The sequence below is a fragment of the Chaetura pelagica genome, unplaced genomic scaffold (genome assembly GCF_000747805.2).
Source record: "Chaetura pelagica isolate M959 unplaced genomic scaffold, ChaPel_1.0 scaffold456, whole genome shotgun sequence".
Lineage (NCBI taxonomy): Eukaryota > Metazoa > Chordata > Aves > Apodiformes > Apodidae > Chaetura > Chaetura pelagica.
The window spans coordinates 102,446-113,456 of record NW_009953574.1 but is presented as its reverse complement, the minus strand read 5'-3'; the positions used below and the strand labels follow the sequence as shown (position 1 = coordinate 113,456).

The 11,011-nt window shown below is 42.9% G+C and overlaps 1 protein-coding gene across 1 annotated transcript in view; it reads left to right on the top strand.

The window, feature by feature from the left end:
• The window catches only part of LOC104390500 (protein shisa-1-like), a 1,728-nt gene extending 351 nt beyond the window's left edge, over nucleotides 1–1,377 (top strand). Inside the window, 3 exon segments of the mRNA XM_009999639.1 lie at nucleotides 7–73; nucleotides 895–1,298; nucleotides 1,300–1,377. Coding sequence (XP_009997941.1) covers nucleotides 7–73; nucleotides 895–1,298; nucleotides 1,300–1,377 — 549 coding nt within the window.
• The last annotated feature ends 9,634 nt before the right edge of the window (nucleotides 1,378–11,011 follow it).

Sequence of the window (11,011 nt, the reverse complement as noted above, 5' to 3'; positions counted from 1 at the left end):
AGAGAGGCCCGTCTGGAGCAGGGCTGCTGCCCTGGGGACCATCAGCAGCCCAGCCCCAGGCCTCCCATGCCAGGTAAGCTTCTCCTGCCTCCAGCAGATGGGGAAGGGGGCACCTCGAATGTTGTAGCCTTCCCTTGGTGGCATCTCGGAGGTAGCAACCTTCTCCCTTGGTGGCATCAGCCAGGTTCTGCCGTTTCTCTGTCGTTGGGAGCTCCCCCTGCTCCCACTGCAGCAGAAAGGTGTGGGGCCCTGGCACGGTGCTTACCTGGGTGGCTGCACGTGCCAGAGCCGCTTGGTTTGCTCCGCTGGGAAGAGGGAGTAACTTTGGGTTGTTCTCAGAAGACTTCTCTGTCAGCCCTACCCTTAGAAAAGCCTCTAGACCTACTAACAAAGTGATCTGGTAACACCCCTGATCCTTCTATCTCGGGTGGAATGTGTGTGTTGCTAACCTGTTCTGTTCATGCACATGGGTGCCTCCAGCTAATGCATTTTGACTTAATTTCTGGCTCGTTAAAATGCCTATAGCCCTCAAACCCAGATGGCACAGGCAACTCGACTGCAGTTTAGGTACTAACTGTACACTGACACAGCTACAAGTCTGGATTTTCACTTGCACAAGTGATCAGGAGCTGTGACATCTGAGTACTGAGCTGCCCTTGAAGGGAAATTGGTGGCAGATGCTCTAGGACTGACTGGTCCAACCTTCTGTACTTCGGGGTTTTCAAGCGAGCCTGCCAGAGCACTTGCCAGTTCCTAATCTTGCTGGTGCTAGAGAATAATTGAGAGTAAAACTACTCTGGCCTGCTCCCTGGTGCATGCATGCCTGGAGGACAGAATATAACCCAGAATACCCACTGAAGGAGCAGTTGGCTAATGTCCCTCTTCCATTTTCAGTGCCCGTGTACGTGCCGTTCCTCCTTGTTGGATCTGTATTTGCAGCATTTGTTGTTGGTGGTGCCTGTGTTGGAATTTGCTGCTGCAAGTGCTTAAAATCCCAAGATGAGGAGCAGCAAAGGGGACTTGCACCTGGTCAGACTTGGCTGCTAGAACCTGATCTTCCTTCTCGCCTCTCTGGTTCCAGTTCTGCCACCAGAAACCCCCTGAGCAGTGGTCCTCAGACCAGCAACATCTGCATGACTTTAGCTCCATCTCTTCCCATCGTTGGGTTGGCTGAAGATGCTCGGTTCCTCAGTCCTCCACCTACCAGTGGACAACTCTTGCACCCTTCACGCCCCGACCACAGAACAACCGAGCATGCTGCAGTAATGGAGCCAGCACCTTTCCTTAAAAGAACCAATTTATGGACACAGTGCTAACGCATCCCTTTTTGGGGTAACACAGGGTGACCAAAAGATGCACTCAGGAGTGCATGTCTGAGAAGATAACACATCAGCAGACAGCCTGGACTGGATGATACTTCACTATTATAAAGAGATCTTTCAGAGTGAAATGAGGACTTTCAAATATTTGATGCTATTAGGATATGCATCAATTTTGGTTTTTTATGGCTCTGAAGATGATAGCTTAGAACTTCTTTTAGGCTTTTGGGTTTTTTTAACTTTGTATTATTTTAATGCTATTGAAAAAGGCAAGATTCTGAGGCCTGCATACCTGTTCAAGGCCTGACTGCAGAAATGAGTTTCACTCTTCCCTGGTGCTTTCAAGCTGCCTTACCATGCTCTAGGGGACAGGGTTTTACTGTCTGTAGCTGTGTCACTTCTCCAGGGAAGTGGCTTAGTGAGTTAGGAATTGTGGACACTTGACAGCCAGTAAAGTACAGGAAGGCTGTACTTAATCTACACACTTCTGATGCAAGATGGTAAAATACTTGCCTGGGACTTGCCTGCCCCTGGTGAGCTACCACTTAAGTTGAGCTACTGAAAGAGCAACTTCTAACCCTAACTTAAGTAAAATGTACATTTAGTACAGATCCTAGGGGAAGGCAGTAAAACAACGTATGTGTTACTTCTCTTCAAGGGACTATTTTTTCTTTCTTTACATAATGACTCATCAAATAGATGAAGAATTACAGGGTAAGGTAAGAACAAAACAAGACTCCAGTCAGTTTTCTGAGTATATGCTGGAAAAGCTTGGCTACATTTTACTCCTTGTTAAGATGCATGCTGCCTGGTTGCAGCCACCCCCTTCCCAGCAGGACACTGATAGGAAGAAGTTGTCAAAATACACTACTCGCTGCTGGAGTGTTTTAACACCTCCTTACAGCACAGAAACCTGAGTGATTATACTGTGAAGGCATGTTAAAAGGACTCCACAGGCATTACCGGTAGGAGCAGGGGCCAAGGCTTAAAAATCTAAATGCTAAAGCCTTTCCCATGTTAGTACTGCCTACCAAACAGAGCACTGGAAAGATTAAGATGCTTGGACACTTCTCTTCTAAGTCCGTGGGGTTAATACACTTTGTAAATAAATGTATGACCTTACAGTATTTATGTATATTTTATTTCAGAACATTACATCTTAATTCTGGTGAGCAATTATGTCTTTCACTAATGGTCATTCTAAGCACACATCTATCCCAGTGCCCTAGTTTGTGGGGGCAAGGTGATAGATTCGGGTAACTTCTTGACTCATTCATGGGTGTGAATTGGACATTTCTCAGAATTGAGCAGACCCAAGGTGGTGACTTCTGTTTACTGGGCCAGATCCTCTTAAAATTGGAGTAAAAAAATCAGAATGAGAACAGAATATCCTAAAAATAAAAGCTTCCTCAAAATACTGAGACTCCTGGTGTACACTTGTTTTAGTATTGAAAAACAGTAAGTTAGAGCTTCCAGAAATACACTGGCTTCACCTTAAAAGTGTTGTCCTTGTTACTGTCAGTGAAAGGTCACTGGGATTTATTGATAACTATGCCAATACACAGGACTGCAGGAGTGATGGCTTTTAAAGTCAGGTTTAATCTTATTTCACTGAAAGCACTTAGAAAATGGCTTTTTTTTTTTTATAAAGTAACTGTTGTTTGTGGCTTAGGAAAATCTGTAGGCGAATGCAGTAGTTTATCTGGTTAAATGTCCAATTTTGACAGTACATCATGACAAAACCTCGTGTCAGTTCAGAGACAAATGAACAAATCCTTCCTGGCGCTCTTTGTTCTAGGAAATGCAGAGCAACTTGTGTCATGCTTATGCTGGTAGGAAGATGTATTTTATGCCTAGCAGACTGGGCCACTGGAAATGGAGAATAGGTGGCTTTATCTGCTAGTCTCATTTACTAAAACATGGTTATTCTCTGAAATAGATTTTGTGAGCTAGGAAGGTAAAGGAATATGTGACCTGACAGCCAGTACACCTAAATCTCTGCTGGTATGTATATAGACCTCCTGTCAACTGCAACAGGAATGGAAAACTCCAGGAGGCAAATTCAGGATAAGGTTTTAAATTAAATAACAAACCAGAGCAACAGCCTTCCTGGTACTGCAAAACAAAGAGGTCAAGAGGTTCACATGTAGCCCAAAAGAATTAAAGGGGAAAAAGTTGATCAGAAGTGAGGAAAAGAAAAGCTAAATGGTTTTGTGAATGCTGCCTTAATTGCTCTCTGGGGAGGATTAGCAGAGTTTTTTGAGTCAGGATACCTTCCTCTGTCCACCTTCTGCCTGTTCCACAACTGAGAAACACACACACACAAACAGGCAAAGCTAGTATTGGGAAGATCCTGATGTTCTGCATCCCTATTACAATATTTTCTATACAGATAAAACTAATGGTTGCAGCAACAAAGGTCAAATATTTCAAGGATTGAAAATTTATTTTCAAAACTGCATGGGTAAACAAGAACTAACCCGTTTGTTGCACTCCAAGGGCTTGAGGGACGTTTTTCTAAGAACTATTTGCTTGACATCTTCCATTAAGCACCACTGTACACTGGCATTACCTGGTCTCAATTAGCATCTGCATTAAAATCACATCAACTCATGTGGGGATTAAGGAAAAAGCACAGATTATTTTTTATGTAAATTATATCCCTTTTCCAATTTAAGGGGCCTAGTGAGTTTAGCACATCTTTAGACAGATGGGATGTGTTTGTGCTAAATCCCTTTTTTTTTGTTTTTTTCCCCTAAAGGGCTTTTCCTGATTCAGGCTAAAGAAGAAGTGCTTAGCAGGGACTAATGGTCTATTTACTACCTATTGTACTAGGAGCTTTGCTTTGTTTGCCTAATGATGCCCCTATCCCCTTCCCCTCAACTTCTAATTAAGAAATTATTTACAGTCCTTGCTCCTTAATCCTCAGTAATGACACAGGTGATCTCAGTTGTTCCTGGTGTATTCTTTCTGGATTTAGGAAGAAAGCACTTGGTAAGAGTGCTCTGAAAGGTGCAGATAGCAGCTTCAGGCTGAAGGCTTGAGGCCAAGGCTTGCAGGGTGCTGTCCAGAGGCTGTCTTGCAGGCTCCTCTACACACAGGCATTGCCTGGGGTTGAACAGTGCTTCTCATTTTCTTTAGCTTCAATCTGTTCCTAATTGAGCCCAGATAAACCTAAATGTATTTTTTGTCCAGATTTTTTTGACAGATTTAACCAAAGCAGTTTAAAGCAGGGCAGGTTTCTCTGTTGCATATAACTGCCTCTCCACACTATTTTTATATTTTTTTTCCCCACTGAATTAACACACAGAGCAGATTGATCTGCTCTGCATGACTAGAAAATTTAAAAAAAGCCACTGAAAGAGCTTTTACTTCTCCTGCTATAAAGCAATGCTTTTTGAAGTACTGAATAAAAAGCATCTGCCCTTTCTTAACAGGTAAGTATCTCCAGTTTTCCCTTGAGGAAACCTCAGGTACAGAGAAGTTGATCAAGGTCTCTTCCAAGGCCACACAGGGTTGGCACAACTGTGATGTGATTCCAGCGACCCTGGCTCCATAACTCAGACGAGTCCACTGCTGGTATTAACAGTATAATGCATTTCTTTGGCTAGGAATAATGACTGATATTTGCCTTGAATTAAGTGACAGATTTGCTTTTTATTCAGCTAAGATGCAGTCTTTTATTATGGATGCTGTCTGGTGTTTTTTTTCGTGTTTATGCCAAGGGTTTCTCAAAGACCTGCAACCATTTTTTCCAATCAAGTCAATTCAACTCTGGACTGAAACAAGAACCCCCTCTATCCTTCAAGCAGAGCCACACTGATTTGCTATTCTTCAGTGCCAGGTATTCTGGCAAATGAATCAATAATTGCCATAATGCAAAAGCCCATCAAAAGCCCTACAGTTTGCTGTGGGAGCTCAAAGCAAGGAGAAACATTCCTCATATGGAAGTGACACTGTTTCCTTAGGTCCTTCCTACAAGAAAGTGAAGGTAGTTAGAATATAAGTTCAAAGTTGTAGTGGAAAATTGAATGTATTTCTATTGCTTTAGAACTGTTTTGATTGTCTTGACACACCACTTTATGTTGTGTTAGACCTTAGGACAGTAGGAAGGGCAGTGCCTGACCAAAGCCCCACATACTGGGAAGTGCCTCCTGGGAGCTCTTGATGAAGATGGACAAGGGTGAAGGAGGTTCACAGAAAAATGAGACTGGGTGGTTTTAACACAAGTTGGAGGAAGGGACATAGTCCTGACAGGCTGGAGGCCTGTGGCTGCACAGCCACTACCATAAAATGCAACGTGACTGTGATTGTGCTGCTGCACCAAACCTCACAAATGTGGAGGAGGGGAGAAGGCTGCAATTTCTTCTTTCCAGTAAATCTATCTCTGCCTAGGAAAAAAACAGATCATTATGTGCTCCCCCTTCCCCCTAGGGCCTCTGAGAGATGCAAAACATATCTGTAAATGAGCACTCTTGCCAGTATAGTTTCTGTTTGTTTTCTAAATTAAATAAGCTCTCTTGAGCAGGAGCACTGTGGGAGGCCCCCCCAGCCACTACCATAATATGCAACGTGACTGTGATTGTGCTGCTGCACCAAACCTCACAAATGTGGAGGAGGGGAGAAGGCTGCAATTTCTTCTTTCCAGTAAATCTATCTCTGCCTAGGAAAAAAACAGATCATTATGTGCTCCCCCTTCCCCCTAGGGCCTCTGAGAGATGCAAAACATATCTGTAAATGAGCACTCTTGCCAGTATAGTTTCTGTTTGTTTTCTAAATTAAATAAGCTCTCTTGAGCAGGAGCACTGTGGGAGGTTTCAACTTGCACAAAGTGCTGCCAGCTTCCTTCCCTCCCTCCCTTTGATGCCTGATGACAAGCACAGCAGCCCCGTTGCTGACTTCCAAACCTCATCCTGAGAAACCAGGCAGTCACAGATTAGGCAGAAATAGAGGGTATCAGCCTGGCAGAATGAATCTGGAAATATTTTTACTTCCCTAAGAAATATGACATAGAGCTGCACACAGTGGCCTGCCTGTCTGTCTCCTGGTGCCTGCCTGTGTGCTTTTGGGTTGCTCCACACATGGATTTTGCTGGAATAATTGTTTTGGTTTGGGTTTTTTTTCTTAAGCCGTTAAAAGCTAACTATTTTACCGGTAAAAGATTTCCATGTCCTTCTGTAAGAGAACTGCAATCTCCTGTTCATGAAAGCCAGGAGTGGATTGATGGGAGCCCAGGAGAGGTCTGTCATGGAGGAGATGAATTCCTGTTCCCTGACACTGGTTCACAACAAGGATCAAATCCCAACTCTTGCTTCAACTGCTGATTATTCCAGTTCCTTTTTGTTGAACACATCAAGCCTGGAGAAACTGGGATTCAGTTCTGCACTTAGCCCAGTATGTGATGCAGACAACCCGCAGTGTAACCTGCGAACTTTGATTTTTCTGCACACATTTCCTTTCAGAGGGACCCTCTTTGCAAAAGCCTGTCTGTCTTCTGTTCACTAAAATGGTCACAAGAGCCTCATGCATTATCCCCCTTCCAATGGGGATCTTATTTTTTTTGTTTTGTTTGCTTTGCTGCTTCATGGAACATTAAGGGTGCAGGTGTGAAAAATGTAACAGTTCTTCTCCCAGTGTAACCAACCCAGAGACACACAGCTCTGCCAGCAGCAGAAACTAATGAAGCTTGTCTTCTCTGGAGCTGCCTCATGTTTATGCTCCAATGCTTAATAAGGTGAAAAATGAGTGCAGCTTTCCTAAGGCTTGGCTGTTCATTACAGCTCACTGCCCTGTGAGGGGTCATACTGGGTGACTCCCTTAAAACACCTCTGTCTGGGAGCAGTACCAGGATTTGCCTCTTCCACCTGTTTTCAGGGAACTTGCAGGAACTTCAAATCCTTGATGTTTCAGCTCCTGTACCATAGATGCGTGATTTGATCAATGATATTAGGAATGGGGACAAGACTAGTAAACATTAAGTCTTGTTTCCTTGGGAGGGCAGGTTATAGACTATGCAGTGCTGGGTACTGGAGCTCATCCTTAACTGATCGGATCTTTTCAGCCACCAGGTTCACCATTTGAAGCTGTTTTTTTTCTTCTGTTCCCTCATCTCCTAAATTTGAGTATCACATTTCAGTAAGGATCTTAAGCTGGCTTTTATGTAAAAACTACATACACACTTTCACTGGAAGAACATGAGGCTCTTTGCACAAGCTCTTGGCTTAATCATTAAGAAAACTATTCCAAAACCTTTCCATCTCCCACTGTTTTTTGTTTGGTTGGTTGGAGTTTTTTAACAGACTTGAACCAAACAGGGTTTGTACTAGGCCAGCACTTTACATGTCATCTGAGCTTTTGATCTGGTAAAAAGTGCAAAAAACTTGATTCCCCACTTTGTACAACTACTGGCTTAAGCTGTCCAGTAACTGTGTGTCCTACAAGTGAAACTTTGAACGATTCTTTACAAACTACATTGTAGAGTTTAATACACATAAACCTGATCACTGTGAGGGTTTTGCAAGTGCTGTGATCAAAACCAATTTAATTTCCAATTTGGTATGGAGTGGCAACAGGCACAGCTGGAATTTGTGAAACCTCAGAGTTTCCACCCAAGCTTTTCCAGTGGCAGAGTTTCTGCAGGGGATTAACAGAATAAATTGTGTAAGAGTCTCATACAGTGAGTCAGACAAGCTGAACTGGTGGGAGTTTATTTTCGTTCTGTGCTCATTAAGGAATGATAATTAGATTTCTGGAAATAAAAATGTGGTTGCTCAAAAAGCACAGGTAACTTACAAACTAATATTGCCCTGGGCAGAAAAAAACAAATGCAAGGCTGCACAGGATGCTGATTTGTAGGTGGGATTTTAACCCACGAGACCTTCAGCAGAACACCTTGGGGAATTCTCTTGTCCATCTTCATACATTTATACGAAGTACTTTTAGTAAAAGTACTTTGTGCCAAGACTGTAACTTTTGATGGTTTCTTCAGACATTTTTCACTCTAGATCATGTGGTACTTGGATAAGGGATCCATACCACCCACCACATCACCATGTGGTGAAATCTGATGGACCCCCACAAGTATTTTCTATTGGTGAGGTCAGACAGGGAACAATCCCACCAGCGAACTTGGCTCTAACCACAGCAGGGATTGTACACAAATAATAAAGTCCCTTGAGGACTGATGACTGAATTCTTAATGATAGGCAGCTCAGAGGGCAGGCATGGTAGTTCTGGAAGGCTATATGGAAACAAATATAGCAGGATCTCTAATGTCAACATGAGTGTTTGGGCACTTTTCACTGTCTCTTTTTAAAGGCACCATCTCACCTGTCGCGATATCTCTCGATAATGTGCTGGGAGGCACCGACTCGGGATCAGCAGTCAGGGGAGTCAGAGCAAACCAGGTCTGGTGAACTCATCAGCAGAGGACAAGAGTGTCTTTATGGGGTTCCTGCTTATGAAGATGCCACCTCCCAAACTCCTGTGTTCGTCTGGAGCTGGGATCTCTGATGGAGATTGGAGATTGGATGGATTGGGTCTCTGCCAGCTGACAAAGATGGCCAACAATTGATGCAGGACTTCCTAGAAGTTTTGCCTGTTAACAAGCTGTAACCCTGGGAGCCAGGCACTTCACTTTTTAAACAAACCTCCTATTGCTGCAATTCCCAAATTTAATGAACTTGTGCTACCTTGCAGACTATAATTTATGTAGGAGAAGTGAAAATAGGGTATTATTACTTGAAAAAATGCACCCATCTATATTCAGGATGGACAAAGCACTCTGGAGGCAGCTGTCAAGGGGAAAGAGAGGAGCAGACTGTGTGCAATACCTCTCCTGTCACACAACAGGCAGCATTTGCTGTGCCAAGCTGCAGTTGTTTACAGATTCCAGCTTTCTTTTCTTAAATCTCCTCTTTTTCTATCGTTCAAATTAAGATACAGTTTCACAATATCCAAATCAGTCTTGAAATGACAGTATGTGTATAGAATGCTCCTGGAATTCCAGGGGTCTTCAGATCTCATTCTCTGAACCACCTGGCTTACAAAAACAGGCCCTGACATTCAACAGAAAAGAGAATCCACACACACAGCATAGAAACCATTACAATAAACAGATGGATGCTTTTGATTCCCTCCAGAAGAGAACAGATGTGCTTGCAAGCACGAACATATGCATTCACTCAAACTAATCATACTACTCATTTTATATTTATCTCACAGTTTATCTCAAGCACAAGAATTGAATATTCTCTTAATGTTTAGATGCTGTAGGTCAGTGTGCTTTGGCTTTCAGACTGACTTCTGCAATAATGAAGTTCACATAAAATTGCATCCTGGCTGTGAGATAACACCTTCAATGGATACAATTAATTTGTCATGTTTTTTACAAAGCCAAGTCAAACCAAAGTAACGTAACAAAATTAAGACCTGGCCAAGAGAACAGTTGCTATACAAACTATCATCAGCTTATGTGACTTAGAGCAGTAGTTCAGAAAGATGCACAACATCCTTGGGACTTTTTCACAATTACATCAATCAGGAAAGTGCTTGTGCACAGGCAATTTTCCCTGTGTAAATAGGAAACCAGAGCAACAATCCCTTGTTAAAGAAATATTATGCATAAAACCAGATGAATTGGTGAAAATGCTAATTCAGGGAAAAGTTATACCCTTTTATGGCTGTCTGAAGAAAGCTTCATTCAGCCAGGGATTACAAAATTTATTACCAATTAGTTTCCTGCATGCAACTATGTTATGAATGTTCTATTGCCCCTGATAACCATCGGTTTTCCCCTGCAGATAACAGACTCCTTCCTCAGTTTGCAGCCTAGCTGTGCAAGAAGTTCTTGCAATTCTGAATCTTTGTCATACTAGGTAACACCAGAAATATTAAATAACTGTATGTCATACTAATCTTATGTCCTGTATGTCCTTTATCCTCCCCAGGGGATTACTGGTCTCTGCTGGGTGACATCTCTGGGATTTTGCCTCCATTCCTCTTGCTTCTCCAACCTGGATCCCCTCCCACTCTAACTGTGGCCTCCCTTTACCAGCAGGGAAGAGGGGTAGCCCTGCTCTCTCACTGCTTCTTTTACTCACTGGACTGGACACATCTCCCTGTACCTTTCCAGATATCCCACCAGTTTCAAAAGAGTCAGTGATGCCTCAATTCCAACTTTATGCCCAAGTGAAAAGCCTTGTATCACTTAAAAATGTATGCAGTCACTTGTTCTAAAGAAATATGCTTTAAAACAAAAGCATTTAAAAATTACCTTCTATTATTGAACCATGAAGCACTGCAACCAGGTTCCAGCCTGTATCTCCCGGAGGCCAACAAAAGATACTCAGTGGTTTAATGACCCAGCACAAGACAAAATGCAAAACCAGGTCCTGTAAAACTCCTTTTAAAGAAGTCACAGAACTTTGCAGATGAATTTGAATCTTGGTGTCTTAGGCAACTGTCAGCTAGAGCCAGTCTGCCTCTATACCCACTTGCTCACTGCTCTGCATCCATCTCCTTCCTGCCGAAACAGGGTGTGGCTTGTTTTTGTTTAAAATTCTTTTTTAATGTCACCCTAGTGCAACCCTGGAAGGGGCTTAACTATGATGGAGAATGAAAGAATTCATTTCTGCTCAAACACGATGTTGAAGGATGTCACAGAACTGAAGATAAATTATATAGAACTCTCC